The sequence below is a fragment of the Centruroides sculpturatus genome, unplaced genomic scaffold (genome assembly GCF_000671375.1).
Source record: "Centruroides sculpturatus isolate CEXI.00-Female unplaced genomic scaffold, Cexi_2.0 scaffold943, whole genome shotgun sequence".
NCBI lineage: Eukaryota > Metazoa > Arthropoda > Arachnida > Scorpiones > Buthidae > Centruroides > Centruroides sculpturatus.
In genome coordinates this window covers 267,754-288,397 of record NW_019385262.1, presented here as the reverse complement: position 1 = coordinate 288,397, position 20,644 = coordinate 267,754, and the positions used below count along the sequence as shown (strand labels likewise).

At 32.7% G+C, this 20,644-nt stretch overlaps 1 protein-coding gene across 1 annotated transcript in view; it reads right to left on the bottom strand.

The window, feature by feature from the left end:
- The window catches only part of LOC111636846 (eukaryotic translation initiation factor 3 subunit I-like), an 80,667-nt gene that overhangs the window by 41,880 nt on the left and 18,143 nt on the right, over positions 1–20,644 (bottom strand). Inside the window, exons 2-4 of the mRNA XM_023382233.1 lie at positions 20,359–20,539; positions 7,104–7,169; positions 729–881 (exon numbers count right to left, since the gene is read on the bottom strand). Of these exons, the coding sequence (XP_023238001.1) occupies positions 729–881; positions 7,104–7,169; positions 20,359–20,539 (400 nt within the window). The remainder of the gene's footprint in view (positions 1–728; positions 882–7,103; positions 7,170–20,358; positions 20,540–20,644) is intronic.

The window sequence follows — 20,644 nt, the reverse complement described above, 5'->3', positions numbered from 1 at the left end:
TAACAAAAATCACATCTGAGAAATAAAGAACAATGAAGAGCTCATAATGGAACCTGAAACGGATCTGACGACAGAAGAACGTCAAGAACTCTTGAATAGAGAACACCAAGAAACTCGGCAAGATATGTTTTATTCTGAAAAAGAGGATTAATGCCGATATCTGCTATTAATTAAAGATCTTTTGAAGAAATGGGGGATGTCAGATCAACGGTCTTAGAATGGCATACAAACCAGGTTGAGGTTAATAGGCTTGGGGATCTCTACAATTACAATGCTATTAATTACTTCTGAAAAATCCCGAAGAAGAGAGAAAAGCAATCGACATTAGACAGATTATTTAACCTCCACAAACAAAAAACCATAACTAATAAAAATGCATGTCTGTGTATATATGTATTTTTATTATTACATATAAATAAACGTAGTAAAAAAGTATATATTTTTTATTTTGGGGTGTCTCCAGAACGAATTAATCAAATTCCCATACAAACCTATGGTAAATTCATAATCGGTTAACGAACAATTCGGATAGCAAACAAAGTCTTGGAACGGATTATGTTCGTTAACCAATCACCCACTGTACTATACAACGTAACGTCTTCAAACTTCAAACTTAAGCTTTATAAGGTTAAAACATTTGAACACAGTCATTTTTTTCAAACAAGTACTGCCATCTATGTCAGGTCGGGTACTTCTGGGACGACCCTCATAGATTTCATATGACTTACCTGAAATGTCACTTTCGTCAAAAATATCGACGATTTTAATTTCGCATGGCTTGCCCATAGATTTATCCGTAGTGTACATCAATAATTTGCCACTGTAGGAAAATCCACAAGTTCTAACGGCCGTTTTTGTCACTATTTGAGCCATCTCAATTCCTGAAATGAAGAAATGAACTCAAAATGTTTTTAATTTTACTATTAAAATTTATTCTGGTCCAACACAGATATTAATTACATTTCTATAATTTACTTTAATTAATCACCAAAAACACAAAAAATTGGGAACAAACTAGACATTAATTAAATATAAAATTAGAATAATTCTGCATGAAAATTTTAATATTATCATATTTTTGCAGAATGACTGGCATGCTGCATATAAACAGGTAAGACCAGCATACCAGTTAAACTGCAACTGAAACATTAAATTAATCAGATCTAACAAAACTAGTTGTTAATTGTAATTTGACTGACTTAAGATCAGGAAGACCTTTTGTATATAAGATGATAAACAATTAGCGACTTGGTGGTAGTGGTGGCAGTGGCAGTTAGTCCTTGTGGGCTACACCAACCATCTACCCTTCCTCTCAAATTTCACACAAAGCCAATGTTAATCAGTGTAAGCTGAGATAATTTACAGCAAGTTTCTTACATTTAATATGTTTATTTTTGAATCAAACAACAAAATACACACAGACCAAAAAAAGCACTTTTGGAATTCCACAAGTATTTTACATCATTAGAAAGAAGAAAAAACAAAGAAATTAAATGTATAATCATAGTTTTTGATGTAATGCTGATAGTTTCACAGTTTTAGACTAAAAATTTGTTCATTTTTACATGACGTAACTTGTTCATTTTTTTAACATGCTCTCTAGAGAGGGATCTATAACCTCACTTAAACAGGCATGCCAGTTTTTACCATACAGAAATATCTGATTTTGTGGTCTCCTGCAGATAGACCAGCATGCCAGTCATTCCACAAAAATACAGTAAGTAATTTTGGATAACACATTTCATTTTTATATAATAAAAGATCAAATGAAAAATATCAATTCACAAAGAGGAACTCAAGCACGAGATTTTTAAATTTGGCAGAAGTTGAATATAAGAAAGAAAATATATCATGTAACACAATATATACAAAGTGTCCATAGAATTCTTTTGTAGTTTAATACTGTAATATGATTCTTTTTATCTGTTGTATAAACTAAGGATGCACCGATAAGCAAAATGGCCGATTACCGATTAATCGGCCACACATTATTGCCCAATTAGTGTTAATNAAAATAAGGTATATCCCTAAGATATTTGAAAGAATTAAGAAAATATTAAACAATACAATTAATATAATACCAGAAAAAGTAAATACAACAAAAAAATCATTTATGTTATAGAAATGAAGGAAATTATGATATATTAGAAGAAAAAGGAGTTGTATATTCATTTAATTGTAGTTGTAAACCAGAAAAAATATATATAGGAGAAACAAAAAGAAAATTAAAAATAAGAATAAATGAACACATCAGAGCAATCAAGAGAAATTATGCAAATTCAGTAGTAGCGGAGCATTGTAATACCACAGGTTGNTTTGAAGTGTTTTTAAATGGCTGTATTTTTAAACTCTTTCCAACGTTACCAGTTATACACCAAAGGTTTTTTAAAAAACAGAACCTTAGGTAACGTATAAGTGTAACAATTTTTTTAAAATAGTTTTATGTCAGTAAATATAATCTACACGCGAAGAATTTGTCATCTCACTAATTGTATATAACCTTTTTGTTTTTAAGTAAGTGTATATAAATTTGTTTTTTTTTTTTTAAATAATTTGTAGATTTGAACTGAAGAGGGACTTAAAATACAAATAAGTCCAAAATGGATATGACAAACCAATAAAAGAACTACCTAACCTGAAAGCTGTATATGATAGTTCGAACTGAATTGATCGGATTAAAGAGACACATTCGCAATGAATCAACAAGATTTGAAAATCGTGTAACTCCGGGTTCGGTAAGTAATCCTACAATTTTTTGTTTATAGCATGGTTTCTTAAACTATAGGTCGTGACCCCATTTGGGGTTGCTTAGCAAAATCTTGGGATCGAGAGATTTTAATGCAAAATATTGAAAATAATTTGTGAGAGTTTGAAAATGGCACACTTTGTGTCATACGTTTCGTGAGTTGCGCTTTGTGTCACTTCTGGTGCAGCAAGATAACAATTTAGCAACACTGTAGTGTGAACTAGTGTAGTGTTGTCGCTTTTCAGTGTATTCGGTTGTCTCTGTTCCATGGTAACACAAGAGTGAACTGTGGTAGTACACCATTATTGTTTTTGCATATTTGTATCTATCTTTATTTTATATTTTTTGGGTTGCGAAAAAAATCACAATTATAAATGGGGTCTTGAATAAAAAAAGTTTAAGAAGCCCTGGTTTATAGCATAGTTTATATGGATTATTCCCAAAAAATTATACATGTTTTGGAAATGTTGAGTCAAATTAGTCTAGAATCGATTAATTTTATGGAAGAAAACCTTTCAAACAGCCATAGTCCATAAACTGCACACGTGCTGGGCTGTGATTGGCTCATGTATTTAAGGACTCGTAAAACATGAATTTCATAAAGAACAGAACATATCTACCGTGTTATAGGAGGATTGACTGTATATATTGGCTTTGGTTGCTGTCTGTAATCAATCACTGGATCAAGTTTTTAATGTATATATTACCATGGTCACGTTTTGTCCAAACTTCAATTGGTATTTTGTTATCTTTTGTCTTCTCATGTACTGTACATATCCACTGCTACAATCTTTGCAGAAAGCGATAAATACACAATACTATCATATAAGCTATTCTGTACTGTTCAATTTTATGTAATAATTTAGCAGTATTGTTCCAATTCGTGTGTATCATCTGTAGGTAATGCCACAGTACATTTATTCATGTACTGTGGTGTCACTAGTACTGTACAACTATATATTAGTTTTTACCATTGTATACTGTACAAGGGAAGACCCAAAAAACCGAACTGAAAGCATGCTGCCATTCGTAGACATAGTAGAGTTCTCCCGTTACATGGGGTTAGTAGAAACCTTCACAAAACAGCTGTGCAAATGGTGTCAGTTTGTAGGTTTACATTTGAGTGTAGTGTTGGGTTTCTCTTACTGTTATTTTGTTCCGCCTGCGAAGTTCTGGGCATCCTTCAACATCTCGAAACGATGAAAACATTGAAAAAATCCACCAAAAAGTGTTAAGACGTCTGCAAGAGGACGTGCAAAGGAAACACCAGGAACTTTGGTGATCAGGTGACTGATTTCTTCATCACGACAATGTCCCCGCACACACGGCATTACAAGTGACTCACTATTTGACCTCTCGAAGATGGCCTGTCGTTCCCCACCCACCATATTCACCAGACCTAGCCCTGTGCGACTTTTTTCTGTTTCTGAGAATGAAGAAAAATCTAAAAGGGAAGCGTTTTGATGATGTGGAGGCGATAAAAACAGCTTCGCTAAGGGTACTGGATGATATCAAGGTTGAAGAGTTCCAGAGATGCTTCAAACAGTGGGGAAAAAGATTTGACAAGTGCATCGCATCTAATGGAGAGTACTTTAAAGGTGACTGAAGGAATTTTGTAATAGTTAATAAATAAAGTTTTTATACAAAAAATCCAATTATTTTTGGGTCCCCCACGTATATTCAATGTTTCTCGCACCTTTACTGTATTTTGTATAGCTTTATACATTTATGTAAATTTTACCTGTGTATTCCTATTTGTACTTGTATTTTCAAAGGCAATGCAGGCACTTCAATCTTTCCCTATCTACTTTCCCTTCCTAAACACTATCTATTCCTCTTTTTATTTCCACTTCACTACTACTACTTCCATAGAGGTAAAGTCAGTTTCTAAACAGACAACCTCTCTACTCCTTTTTAATAAATAAATAGATAAAGTAGGTCTCCAATCATTATGGCCCTTCTGCACCATATGGAGGGGAGAAGCCCAGTTGGACTTTGATGGTCTGCATATACGTAGTTCCATCATGTGCTGGAATTCTTGCTTTGCTACTTGCAGTTGAGATGGGAGTAATCTACGAGATTTAGCAAATACAGGTGGACTGTTTGTCTCGATATAATGCACTGTGTTGTGCCTGACCTTGTCTGAAAAAGGCTGAGGACAAGTGAGATGTGGAAAGTCCTTGAGGATATCCTGCATTGGAGAATTACTGAACAACAACCCACAACACCAGGGTGTAGTAAACAATGTACCCTGATTAGAGTTTTGACTGAAGTAGGTGGTCCTGTATAATATCTTCCCCATGTAGTTAGAGATGTCAACCAGTAATCTGTTTCTGATGTCGAAAATTAGTCCAAAGTAGGCCAAAAAGTCTGCACTGATTATAGGCTTCTGCACATCAGCTTTGGTGAATTGCCATTTGAAAAAACATCTTAAGTTGAGGTCAAGTCCTAACACTTTCATTCCATATGTTGAGATTTTAGAATTGTTGGCAGTATATAATTCAAACTTTGTAGGCCGATCCTTAATATGGTTAGAAATGATTGACAAATCTGCTCCAGAATCAATTTAAAAAAATTTAGACCGGTTTTGTTATTATGCACAAATAAACAGCTATACTTTGGAGCCAGGCTGAATCCACAGGCAGTAACTTCAGCTGGCTGCACTCATTTCCCTGATCAGCAATTTGGTCAAAGAAACAGCGAGCAACATCTCCTAGCAGCTGGTTCAAATTTATCGTGGTAGTAACGATATACCTGTTGACTGAAAGACTGAGACTTCTTTGTCAAGAACATGAACTAGTGCAGTACCTTGAATTTGGGTCATGTCAGTTTCTCTCTCTACTACGATAATGAGGGTGAGTGGTATGCATGGACAGTGGCTAAGTGCATATTGCAATATTTGAAAGGTGCAAAAGAGTTAAGTCTCCATTACAAAATCTGTGAAGACAAGTTACATGGGTTTACTGATACTAGTTGGAATTCTAGGGCATGTAATATAAATTTATAACAGGTTATAATTTAGATTAGCAGAAGCAATAAGACGGAAGTCAACGAAGAAACATAAGTCTTTCAACTTGTAAAGCAGAACTCATTGCTACCTACAAGGTTGTAAAGGAAGCTAAGTGGTTATGTAAATTATTAGAAATGATGCAATTTGAATGACATTTAAAAAAAGCTACACCAATGTACTACGATAACCTCTCATCACTATCATTGATGAAGAATCCTAGTAATCACAGAAGAACCAAACATAATGAATTAAAATACATAGTTTATCTAAAAAGAGATAGAAGAAAAAAATTTACAATACAGCATGTATTTACTGAGGAGATAGTGGCCAATTATTTGACAAAACTAATATCCACCAAAAAGAACAGTTACTGTACTAATGAATCAGGATTGAAAAATTATTCTTTAATACGAGGTAAATATGTAGAATGGAAACATATCCCTTGAAATAGTGTTGAGTATTATATGTTAATAGAATTTTATTTTTGTTTATACATTGTCAATAAGTTATTGATGATTTATTTATTAATGGTATAATTTTTGTTTGTTCATATGGGAAGGAGAGAGTTGACGACATGAAACAAACAAAAATTAAAAATTAATAGTGATAATTCTGCGCATCTCTTATTGTAATAATCATTTTCTTTGTTGACTTTTTTTGTTACAAAACCTCCACTTCCATTTTTAGGTGTAGAGCATTCTTATGGAGGAAGTATGCCTGACTGGAATTATTAAGATATTTTCTTTATCAGAAAGGCTAGGTCAAAGAAAGCCTGAAAATCAAGAGTATTGTCAAATCTATGATCTTTCTTTATTGAAAGAATTATTCGTAAAGTTCATCCCTCCAGGTCAGAAAGTGATTGTAGAATTCTATTGTAAAATCTTAGGGCAGCTGAAGGAAAACATAGCCAAAAAATAGTGCAATAAAAACTGGGTTCTGCATAAACACAACACTAAACCACACACAACTTTAACTGTGCAAATGTTTTTGGCTAAAAACAATTTCACCATACTTGTCCAATTTAACTCCTTGCTTTCTGTTTCTAAAAGGAAAATAAAGTTAAAGGGATAAAAATTTGAAATAACAGAGGAGGGTGAAGTTGAATCACAGACAGTATTAAACACAGTCATCAAAAAAGGACTTCCAGTATGCATTCTGTTTGTGCAGAAGCAATGGAATCATTGTGCACACTCTCAAGAGGATTAATGTGAAGGTGACGTGACAGTAGTGAACAAAATCTACGTGTAATGTAATTTTATTTATTGATTAATTTTGGATAGTACCTCAATTATTTAAAATTATAAAACACAATTTATTAATTTAAGAATAAAAAGATAAAGTTCTCACCTCTCTCACAATCCCATATTCTACAGGTATTATCTGCAGCTCCAGTAGCAACTCTAGTTGTATCCCCTTGTTAAAGTTTAGGTATTAATGATATAAATTTTCTTATAAATGAAAAAACTAACCTTATAAATTATTAAATTAATTTAATTTGAAATAAAGAAGCAAAAAATAATGTAACTTCAGAAATTTCTAAAATAATTTAAAATGCATATTATATAAAAGTTAGAGTTAAACATTATGAAAAATTTCTACAGAAAATCCTTGCAAATCTAAATAGGGGTCCAAACGTGTTCAAACTAGCAAACGTTTCAGATTATCCGAAATTTTTTTTCCTGGTGTATACTGTACATTTGTGTGGATTTTCTGAATAAATTGTAGTTGAATGAACCCATTTAATTATGTTAGCATGACTGACACCACTCAGTTTTTTTTGAGAGCCAACAAACTCAGTTCACACATTTGAAGGTTTCAACCTCTTTCTGTATATAAGAATATGACTGTATGGAAAGGTAGTGTATTACCATTTTTTTTTTAAATTCTGATAACAAATTTTTTATTTATTTTGAGGGTTTGTAAATACTATATCCTGCTTGGTGCAAAGTAAGTGCCACATCCACAAACTTTGTTCAAAGATTCAATTTTTTTAATAATGGCTTGCATTTTCTGTAGTCCACCCTGTAATTTGATTAGTGTTTCAAATTACAGTCAAATTATTGTGTGGTACAAAATCATAGTTGATTTTGTAACACACAATAGATTTAATTACTTTGCTTCTGTGCAATTTTTTCATTATCAAATTTTAGGCCAAGACTCCACTAGTGTAAAAACTTTTAATCACGTGACCTATTTGCATTTGCGTCTGGATTGCGGTGGAGGTCCAGCTAGTGAAGTTTTTATGCTGACGGTACTATCGAAGTTATAAAGACAATGATTATATTCTACAAGTTTTTTCTGTACTATAATTACAAACATAGTAAAAGTAATATCTTTACTTTCATATATTAACTTTTATTATTTAACCCCCAATATAATCGTTGACTATGCCTGCCTAGTCGTGGCGGGGGGCTTAGTATTTTGGCATTACCAGGGGTATAGCCAAAGCTCATGCCTCTGGGGTAGTCAGGGGAAGTTAAGGGTACAGCAGTGGTCGTTTAAGCTAAGGTGGAAGGTATCGTGCTGAGAGCTGGATGGCACCTAGGCAACTAACAAATCTTGGTGTCGCAAACGATCCCCTCGGGTGACCTGGCGAATCCCCGTTGTAGGTAGTACATCCACATGAATGGATAAATTAAACAAAAAATTCAAGTAAGCAGGTGTCAGGAGGAGACGGAGGAAGGTTGGTGGGCCATAGAACTTCGGACTCAGTCATAGAAGGCATTGATAATATTGAAAATAGTAATAGACGAATATCTGGTGAAGGTATGAATGAAAATGACAGAATGCATCAAATGATGCTAGAGTTAAGTAAGTTGTGCTACGATAAAAAGTAGCAGAATCACTAGTGTTATGGCAAGTAAAATAATTGAGTACATGACTGAAGCACAAAAAATAGTGCATGGGCTTGTTATAGAAAAAGTGCTAAAAGCACAAATAAGAACTGTTAAAGAGGTAAAAGTAGAGCTGGAGAAAGATTATAAGGTAAAGCCTAGTTTCTCTCAAGTGGCTAGAGCTAATGTCTCTATCACAGGTAAGACTCAGGGACCTATTAAAGGTGGTTATGGTGGCAAAGATGAAGCTGTATTATTGGTAAAGGGTAAAAACAATGATATGAACAGTGAGATTATAAAAGGTTTTCTTAAAAATATAACCCAAGAAAGGATAAAGTAAGAATTGGCAGCATCCGTAAGATGCGTACCAATGGTACAGTAGTAACTTTAGATAGTAAGGGTGACCTTGATAAGGTCTTAAATAATAAAAATATAACTGGTGGTGACTTAATAATAGAACAACCAACCAAAAGGCGGCCGAGAATGGTGATAAAAGATGTACCGAAGAGTATGACTATGGAAGAAGTGATGGATAATATTGGTGATTTAAATAGTGACACTCTTTTTGGGGAAGATGTGTCAACTGATAAATTAAAAGGTGAGTTAAGGTTGGTTTACCGTACAGGCCATAAAAGAGAAGGCTTGACAGACTGGGTAGCCGAAGTTACACCCAGCATGAGAGTAAGACTAATCAATAGTGGAAGAGTTTATATTGGTTATAGAAATTGTGTGGTCAGGGATTACCATGAGGTCACCCTGCGTTATAAATGTCAAAAGTTTGGACATGTGGCAAAGCACTGCGATGCAGCAGATTTAATCTGCAGTATGTGTGGTAAGTCTGGACATAAGGGTCCGGATTGCAAAACAGAGGTGTCAGAGAAAGCATGTATAACATGCAAGCAAATGTGGAAACCCCATAAACACAAATTAAGGGACAAGGATTCTCTCTCATATAAGATGGTCCATACTTGGAAAGGTATCTATCTAAAATTGATTATGGACAGTAGTCTTAAAAATATTATTATAAAAATGGCTCAAATAAATATGGATTGGAGTCGACCTGTCCCAGGAGAGCTTAGTAAAGTGGTGACTCAATATGGGGTCGATATATCCCTGGTTCAAGAACCATATGCAGCTCCAGGTAAGGTGCTTGGGTTTGAAATTAAGGTTAAGACCATCCACTTCCAGTGCGCCCAGATGCAACCCTGGGCTGCTGTTATTATTTATAACACAAAGTGGGCAGTTTTGGATATACAAGACCTCTCATCCCCAGCTTGTGCAGTAGCACAGGTCATGGGAGATAGTATGAAGGTGTATTTGGTGAATTAAAATGCCTCAATGTCCTTTATTCTTACTAAAATATAAATTTTCGTCTATAATATTGTATCTTCTATTACCAGGACTTATTATACTGGCATTACAGAAAATATTACAAAGTTTACAGAAAAACATTTTTTATTTTACTTAATATACCTGGACACATACATAGTTTTGCGTTTCAGACACTCTTGTCCCTCCTCAGCAGGTATTTTTGTATATTCTATAACAATAAAATAAGTATTTAAAATTACATTTAAATTTACCGACAAAAAGTTTAATAAAATTCTTAATAAAAAGTCTTACAATTTGAAGGTTTTCATTTATTTTTACCACAGCTGGATATTCAAATTTGACCGACAATAACAGTATTACTATAATCTTAAACCTGTATTAAATAGATTATATTAACATTATTTCAGTTTTTTAAATTTATTTACTATTGTTACAACTTACATTTGTTCTAGATCCGTTTGCCTTACACCTCATTTCTACTTTTTTCGATTGTTCTTTTTATCAGTTAGATACACCCCTTTTTCTATGAATCTTAGCCATGATTGGTGCATTTCTCTACCAGTATTACTATTTATTCTATTATTTAATAGAACACCAAAATTTAACATAAGGGTAAAAACACATAAAAATCCTTTAAAATATAGACCATTAATAGATATTAGAAATTATTTATATTATAATCTAGAAAAATTTTTAAAAGATAAACTAAACCTATTAGAAATATCTAATTATAGTATTAAAAATGTAGATGAATTGTTAACAAGATTAAAAAATGTTACAATTAATAAATATATGAAATTAATATCTCTTGATATAGTAAATATGTATCCTAGTATCACAATAGAAGATATAGAAAATTCATTATTAAGAATCAAAACACCTAGTTGGATAATTAAATTATGTTTAATTATAATTAAAAATAACTATTTTCAGTTTGGAAATAAATTCTATACCCAGGATAATGGAATACCTATGGGTACTTGCATAGGCCCAAGATTGGCTGAAATATTAATGATACAAATAGATGAAAAAATTAAAGACATAGAAGGCATAGAATTTTATAACAGGTATGTAGATGACTGTATTATAATATATGATACAAGAAAAACAAATGAACAAATAATTATAAAGGAAGCTAATGATATAAAAGAAAATATTAAATTTGAAATAGAAATAGAAAAACAAAATAGTATTAATTATCTAGATATAACTATAGAGAGAAAAGAAGATCAATTAATTTATAAAAAATATGTGAAACCTATACAAATACCAAAAACAATTAATTATAAATCAGTTACACCAATAAGTATGAAATATAATATATTTAAAATGTATATAAATAAAATTAGACAACAAACTAGTGAAATTAAAACTCAAGAGAAAGAAGAAGAAGAAGAAATAATAAAAATGTTTATGTTAAATGATTATCTAAAAAGCCTACTGAATAAATGGATAAAAAAATTGGAAAAAAGATAAAAAATTAAGATTAATAGATAAAGAGAAAGGTTTCGTTAAAATAAGGTATATCCCTAAGATATTTGAAAGAATTAAGAAAATATTAAACAATACAATTAATATAATACCAGAAAAAGTAAATACAACAAAAAAATCATTTATGTTATAGAAATGAAGGAAATTATGATATATTAGAAGAAAAAGGAGTTGTATATTCATTTAATTGTAGTTGTAAACCAGAAAAAATATATATAGGAGAAACAAAAAGAAAATTAAAAATAAGAATAAATGAACACATCAGAGCAATCAAGAGAAATTATGCAAATTCAGTAGTAGCGGAGCATTGTAATACCACAGGTTGTGAAATAGTATTGAATTCAGTTAAAATAAAAGAAAAAAGAAAAGAATAATTATAAACATATTAATATAATAAGACAAAATAAGAGAATAAACAGTAATACTGGTAGAGAAATGCACCAATCATGGCTAAGATTCATAGAAAAAGGGGTGTATCTAACTGATAAAAAGAACAATCGAAAAAAGTAGAAATGAGGTGTAAGGCAAACGGATCTAGAACAAATGTAAGTTGTAACAATAGTAAATAAATTTAAAAAACTGAAATAATGTTAATATAATCTATTTAATACAGGTTTAAGATTATAGTAATACTGTTATTGTCGGTCAAATTTGAATATCCAGCTGTGGTAAAAATAAATGAAAACCATCAAATTGTAAGACTTTTTATTAAGAATTTTATTAAACTTTTTGTCGGTAAATTTAAATGTAATTTTAAATACTTATTTTATTGTTATAGAATATACAAAAATACCTGCTAAGGAGGGACAAGAGTGTCTGAAACGCAAAACTATGTATGTGTCCAGGTATATAAGTAAAATAAAAAATGTTTTTCTGTAAACTTTGTAATATTTTCTGTAATGCCAGTATAATAAGTCCTGGTAATAGAAGATACGATATTATAGACGAAAATTTATATTTTAGTGTATTTGGTGAGTTTATATTGTCCACCTAGTGGTGACATTAACAATAGTGTAAGAGAATTAGACTGTATCCTGGGGAAGCTGCATGGTGAGATTATTATTATAAGTATGGATGGTAATGCTAAGGCTACTCTATGGGGCAGTGAGACTACTGATGATAGGGGGTAATCTCTTATTAGAGACAATTCTGAAATGGGACTTGGTCTGTGTTAATGATCCAGAGGCAGGTCTTATGTTTATATCTAGTAGGGGTAATTCTTATATTGATTTGACCCTCACTACACATGGTGTGGTAATTGAAAATTGGTCTATGGTGCATGAAACCACTAGTGAGCATGGTTTAATTATTTATGAGTACAATGTAGGTAAGGTGCTTGATCCTCAGTGGTGCTCTTTTGGCTTTCATTGTGCGAATTGGCATAAGTTTCGGCAAAAACTGGGGCAAAATTTATCTTTAAAAAATTTTGAAATTATAGAGGACAAGTACGAGGTTATTAGGTACCGCACCCATATACGGTGTAGTATTAAGATGCTATGGTTAGTGCTATCCCTAAGGTTGAAAGGAAGCACAGAGCTCCTAATTGGTGGTGTAATGAGTTAGATAACCTAAAAAGGCAGGTGAATAAATGTAGGAGGGCATTTCAAAGGTGCTCCGATCTGGAAAGACGAAATGGTTTAAAAGATATTTATATAGCAAGGAGAAAGATCTATAAAGATAGGTTGAAAGCTATAAGAGAGGAGAGCTGGAAAAGGTATGTGAATGCTGAAACTAAAGGTGACCCCTGGGGCATCCCCTATAAGGTATTAATGAATAAGCTCAAGACTAATCAGGTATTGGTAAATATGAGGTGTGGTAATAGGGAGCTATACAACTGGATTGAGGTGGTTAAGTTTTTATTGGGTTCCCTGTTTCCAAACGATAATGAGCAGGAGGATAGTAGTATACATAGTGTACAGAGGGTAATGGTGCATGAGTATAATGGTAATGGGCATGTTGAGGATATAACTGATAATGATGTTGACATAGCCACTAAGGCCTCTCAGGGGAGGAAGGCCCCCGGGACCAATGGTATTATGTATGAGGTATTAAAAGAAGGTTATGGTTTATTAAAGCCTCATATGAGGTGCCTATATCAGGCATGCTTAGTGTATGTTGTCTTCCCAAATTGTTGGAAACAGAGGAAGGTTGTTATAATTTATAAAGGTGGTAATAAGGATAAGACTAATCTGAGGTCGTATAGGCCAATATGCTTAATTCCTTTGTTGGGAAAGGTCTTTGAGAGTATTATTAAAAACAGACTAGAGTCTGTAATTAAGGAGTATAATAATAAGTATCAATATGGTTTTAAGAAAGGGTGTTCGACAGAGGATGCACTTATGCGTCTCTGCGACTTGGTTGATAAGTCTTGTAGCAAATACAATTTAGGTATTTTCTTTGATATTAAAGGTGCTTTTGATCACCTATGGTGGCCCTCAATTATGAATGAGTTAAGGTATAGGCAATGTCCTAATGATATATATAAACTTATTAAAGACTATTTGTCTTATAGAGAGGTGGTATACGAGGAAGCCAATCTAACAGTGGTAAAGAAGCTAAATAGGGGCTGTCCTCAGGGGTCGGTCTTAGGGCCTGTCCTCTGGAACTTGGTTTTTGATGGTGTCCTAAGGATCTTTAATAAATATAGCGTAGAGTATATTGCTTACGCAGATGATTTGGTTTTAGTAATATCTGATAAATCGAGGAATGAGCTGGAGTCCTTAGGGGAAAAATGGGTGATGATGCTTCAGAATTGGCTAGTGGCCCTTAAGCCCTTATCCAAAGTTAACTCAGGCAGGTTACATAGCATTACAAAACAAACCATAGTTTGGACCCTCCAAATTTTTTTTTGGATTTTTGGATATTTTGAGACCTCTTGAACCCCTCAAAAAAGTCAATAAAGGAGAAAAATACGCGCGCGCGTGTGTGTTGGCGTCTAATTTGTTTNTCAATATAATTAATTAATTAATTAATTAAGTCTCCAAATTTTTTTTCAAAAATTTTTTCCCGCGCGAAAAAATTTTATCGCGATTTTAATCTACCTTTAATGACGCACGATTAACGCTTAATTGTTTTTTAATGGAAATTTTTATCAAATTTCATTCATAGCTTTAAATAACTTCGGTAAAGTTATTTAAAGCTAGTTTCTGATGTCAAAAATGACCTCCAATAGTTTTTTTAATTTTTTTAATTAATGTATTATATTATATATATGTTTAATTAAGTCTGGGGGTCGGAAATTGCAATAAAAAAATGTAATTTTTGAGAAATGTTTAGAAATATACAGCCAACTAGTATTCATCCTACTTTAAATCCTTCTCCTCCTGAGACTTTTATGAGAATGTTCCACGAAAGACAATACCAGCTGTTCTCAGGGTCATCCAGCTGTAAGCACAATTACTCATCGGCATCAGATTTCGCAGAAAGGCGAGACAATGGAAGTTAAACTTTGAAGCTTTCTCTTCAAAATTAATACATTTCTTTTGTTTTTTTTTCAGTTTTAAGTATTTTTTATGTTTAATTACATTAAAACTAAAAATTGGTGGGTACCAAGGGAGTTAAAATATCTAGGGACTGTACATCAATATAAATACAATACATCCCTTAAACCATAAATACAATATAAATAAATGCACCATAAAACCAATATAAATAAAAACCTAGGTCATACACCAACCCTTAAAACCATGTGCTTTTTAAGCATACCCATTAAAACCTTATATGCACCATTATACCTCAACTCAGTGGCCACCAAGTTGGTGCAGACCTCATTAAAATCAATATTAAAAGAGGAGTCTATATTAAGAATACCCAATAGCTCCCCAATATCATTATTAAATATCCTACAGCCAATCATAAAATGCTGGAGGGTGTTGACAGCACCGCATTCACAATGGTCATCCTCAACCAGGTGGAATGACCTTAATTTACTATTAAAATCACCATGTCCACTTAGTATCTGCGTGGACCAATAATTAGGCTCCACCCACTTAGCTTTAATCCTATTATTAATATTAGGAAAGAATCCATAGGTTATCCTCCCCTTATCAGACTTATTCCACCGGTCTTGCTACATATCACATAAGACTTTTAACACCTCTTGCTTAATATTATTTATACCAGATGCAGTGCCGTCGTACACCAGACCACCAAATTAAAAACCGTGCGCCTATTTATAAGGGTACTATAATAAATATATTCTACCTCTAAATCTATAGGTAGGATGCCTCCAATCACCTGGAGGGCCATAGTAGAAACCGTATTATACTCTTTACTTAAAACCAATAAAACACTCCTTTGGGCCCTTTCTAATTTAACCTTATGGTACCCTTTAAGGAGGTCCCGCCATGCTAAAATACCATATAATAAACTATTTAAAAATAAACCTTTATATAAAACCAAAAGAGTCGTGAAACTGGAGCCCCATTCTTTCCTAATGCTTTGCTTCAACATACCAAACACCTTAATACACCGATCTGTGACAGACGTGACATGTAGCATAATACTCATACTGGCCCCAATATGAATATGAATACCAAGATATTTAACAAAGTTGGCAAACTTTATAACCTTATTACCAAGCCTGACTCTTAGCGGCCTTTCCTTGCTCATACTACCTTTCAATAAAATCGCCACTGTCTTATCAACAGACAGCTCTAATTTATTAATATTAACATGGTTTTAATACTAACATTGGTTTTACTATACCTATTGTATGGTTTTTACTGGGGNAACTCCTCTATTTAAGAATGTTCAACTTATGAACTTTCAGATTTACGAGCAATTTAACCATACATCTAAACTTTTAATTTTGCGTTGATTCTGAAGTTCTCTTACTGCTCATGGGGTGGCATTGAAGTTACTCTTTGGCAGAAATAATAAATTTTTAATAAATAATTAATGTTGCTTATTTCTATTATGTATCATCCATTGTAATTCATAAAGTAGCACTCAAGTCAATGACATTGGAGTAACTGCATTTTTTGCTATTGTCTACAATTTTTATAAACTTTTATGACTAGTGCTTAAAAATTGCACCCAAAACATAACAGTAAATCTAGTGGAGATAAATGCAAAAATTGTTGCTCTTTCACCATGGAAACTAAACTGGACTTTATAAAACTAAGTGCATTAGGTGAATAAACTGTGTTTGAAATACCCACTAGTAAGCAGTAGCAAGTGTGTAAATGAATTTAATACAAACATCGCTAAACCCGATACATAATATAGCCGAATATCTATCGGGCTAGTATAAGGCTAATTACTAAATGAATTACGTGACCAATTTGGCTCTAGAGGTAAGCGTTAGGTGCCATCTCTTATTAACATTAATAATTATAAATAAATTAATTAATTTAAATAATTCAGAACCTCTGGGAGAGAAAATAATTAGCCTTATACTAGCCCGATAGATATTTGGCATTCGGTTGGTATTTAGCTATATTATATATCGGGTTTAGCAATGTTTGTATATATTATGCCTTGCCGGGGCTTGCGATGGCCGGTTGATTGCCTTATAGGACGTGGGCACTGGATGTGTCCTCAGCCGGCATTGTAATGACCGTCGATGGTTATATAGTTAGCTTCTATACGCTGGAAGAGGAGATCGGACTGGAAATCTGGATAGCGTAACTGGCAACGCATCTGCATGGTAAGCAGGAGTTGTGGGTTCGAGTCCCGCTTCAGGCCAACTTTTTCTCCCAGCGGTTCTAAATTATTTAAATTAATTTATTTATAATTATTAATGTTAATAAGAGATGGCACCTAACGCTTACCTCTAGAGCCAAATTGGTCACGTAATTCATTTAGTAATTAGCCTTATACTAGCCCGATAGATATTCAGCATTCGGTTGGTATTTAGCTAATGAATTTAATGTATTCTAAATACATTAAATGATTAAACACTAACAATAAATGGTTATTCTGTGTACAAATGAACTTTTCAGCTTAGTTTTCGACTTATGACAAAAGCCCAGGAACCTAACCTATTCCTAAGTTGGGGAGCATCTGTGTAAAGACAAAAAAGGCATAATCTATTTGAATGTGTGTTTCTATCTTACAATGCCAAGACTAAGATGTTTCCTAATTTGGGAAATTCCTTGCATTACAATTATCCTACATTAGATAAATTAGTCAACAATTTTTGACAGTTTGCATAATGTAAATTATTTTAAATAATGGTGTCAATAAACAAAAATAGACAGTTTACGCCAATAATTGTTCATCAAATAAATAAAACTGTCTTTTGGCATTAAAATTCTTTAATAATGTTGAAATTAGCACTTCTTTGATAATAAAATAACCACCTTAACAATAATAAAAACAAGCACTTTCAACATTGCATTGATGTAGTCTTCAGGTTAAAACAAAATGTAATGTAATTACCATTAAGAGATTGTTTAACCAAATTACAATAGAGCATCGATTATCCAAATACCGATCAACCAAAACATCGATTAACCGAAAGTGATCCAGTTGGCAAATTCAAACTTCCGCTAGTGCTGTGGCACTGCAATATTTGGCTATGTCTTGGACTACTCCAATATTATTTTTGCTGGTGTGCGTGTTTTAGCTGGCAGCNCTTCTCACAAATACATCCGGAAGGCAAAAGACCCATTTTCGCAGTGAATTTCACTTCCAAAGAAATCCTCTTCAAGCCGAAGCTTTTATATTTACCATGAAACATTATAACAAGGTAAATACCAACTGAATGCCGAATATCTATCGGGCTAGTATAAGGCTAATTACTAAATGAATTACGTGACCAATTTGGCTCTAGAGGTAAGCGTTAGGTGCCATCTCTTATTAACATTAATAATTATAAATAAATTAATTAATTTAAATAATTCAGAACCTCTGGGAGAGAAAATAATTAGCCTTATACTAGCCCGATAGATATTTGGCATTCAGTTGGTATTTAGCTATATTATATATCGGGTTTAGCAATGTTTGTATATATTATGCCTTGCCGGGGCTTGCGATGGCCGGTTGATTGCCTTATAGGACGTGGGCACTGGATGTGTCCTCAGCCGGCATTGTAATGACCGTCGATGGTTATATAGTTAGCTTCTATACGCTGGAAGAGGAGATCGGACTGGAAATCTGGATAGCGTAACTGGCAACGCATCTGCATGGTAAGCAGGAGTTGTGGGTTCGAGTCCCGCTTCAGGCCAACTTTTTCTCCCAGCGGTTCTAAATTATTTAAATTAATTTATTTATAATTATTAATGTTAATAAGAGATGGCACCTAACGCTTACCTCTAGAGCCAAATTGGTCACGTAATTCATTTAGTAATTAGCCTTATACTAGCCCGATAGATATTCAGCATTCGGTTGGTATTTAGCTAATGAATTTAATGTATTCTAAATACATTAAATGATTAAACACTAACAATAAATGGTTATTCTGTGTACAAATGAACTTTTCAGCTTAGTTTTCGACTTATGACAAAAGCCCAGGAACCTAACCTATTCCTAAGTTGGGGAGCATCTGTGTAAAGACAAAAAAGGCATAATCTATTTGAATGTGTGTTTCTATCTTACAATGCCAAGACTAAGATGTTTCCTAATTTGGGAAATTCCTTGCATTACAATTATCCTACATTAGATAAATTAGTCAACAATTTTTGACAGTTTGCATAATGTAAATTATTTTAAATAATGGTGTCAATAAACAAAAATAGACAGTTTACGCCGGTAATTGTTCATCAAATAAATAAAACTGTCTTTTGGCATTAAAATTCTTTAATAATGTTGAAATTAGCACTTCTTTGATAATAAAATAACCACCTTAACAATAATAAAAACAAGCACTTTCAACATTGCATTGATGTAGTCTTCAGGTTAAAACAAAATGTAATGTAATTACCATTAAGAGATTGTTTAACCAAATTACAATAGAGCATCGATTATCCAAATACCGATCAACCAAAACATCGATTAACCGAAAGTGATCCAGTTGGCAAATTCAAATTTCCGCTAGTGCTGTGGCACTGCAATATTTGGCTATGTCTTGGACTACTCCAATATTATTTTTGCTGGTGTGCGTGTTTTAGCTGGCAGCTAAAACACGCACAGCACTGTATTGTATCGTTAAATTTGTATTTTTTAAATGGTTTTAGAGTACATTTCAATAAACAATCTGTTTCAATCGTGTTTTAGCTGGCAGCAGCACTGTATTGTATCGTTAAATTTGTATTTTTTAAATGGTTTTAGAGTACATTTCAATAAACAATCTGTATGTGGTGTGATATTATATCATTCAGATTTTTTTTTTTAAATCTTACATTTAATACTCGGGATAAGACATTCTACATTACTTTTTCATGTTTTAAATATTATACTAAAATTATTTATTTTCCTTGTGGCTTTACTTAGAACAAGTGTTTTAAAAGATTGTAGGCAGCCAAAGAGGGATCTTGACCCAAAATGCATTCTGCAATGACAACTCTATGTGATTAATTTTGCCACACTCTTATAGATACATTCCTGTGTGATTAGTCCCTAAATTTATCAAATTGTGTGATTTAAGTTCAATAGTCATTAGGACAAGAAGCTTCAATCACATCATGAGAACTGTTTGATCACTCTCTGTATAGTCAGGATTCAGTGCCTAACAATTACAAACTTTTCAAGTACACAAAGACATGTCTTGCATTGCGATGCTTTCACAATGACAGAGTTGCAGTCCAGCATTAATGTGGCTTCAATCATGGGTGTCAGAATTCTATGAAGACAGAATACAGAAGCCCGTTAATTGCTACAGGAGTCTCAATTTAGCTGGAGATTATGTTGAAAAATAATCAAAACTAATGTAAATATATAAGCAGCTTTAAGTCTGATAGTTATATTAAAGCCAAATGCATAATAAAATTTTTCTAATTATTGAAACAACATTGAAATAGCTATCACATTAAATTTATAAACTTAAATAAATAAAAGGATACAATTGACATCAATGCACCAAATAGCTCCAGTGTGTCCATTGAACGATCCAAGTCTTTCGCCATTAATTGAATACCATGCATTTGGAATTATATCTTTGGAACATGAAAATAATAAGTCTCCTTCTCGATTATACTTGATCTGTGTTATTGCTCTTTCATGACCATGTAACATCAAAGGCTTCTAAAATTTTAAAACATCAAACATCAATTTATTATATACTGTATATATGTATATATTATATATACATTTATATAATTTATATATATATATATATATATATATATG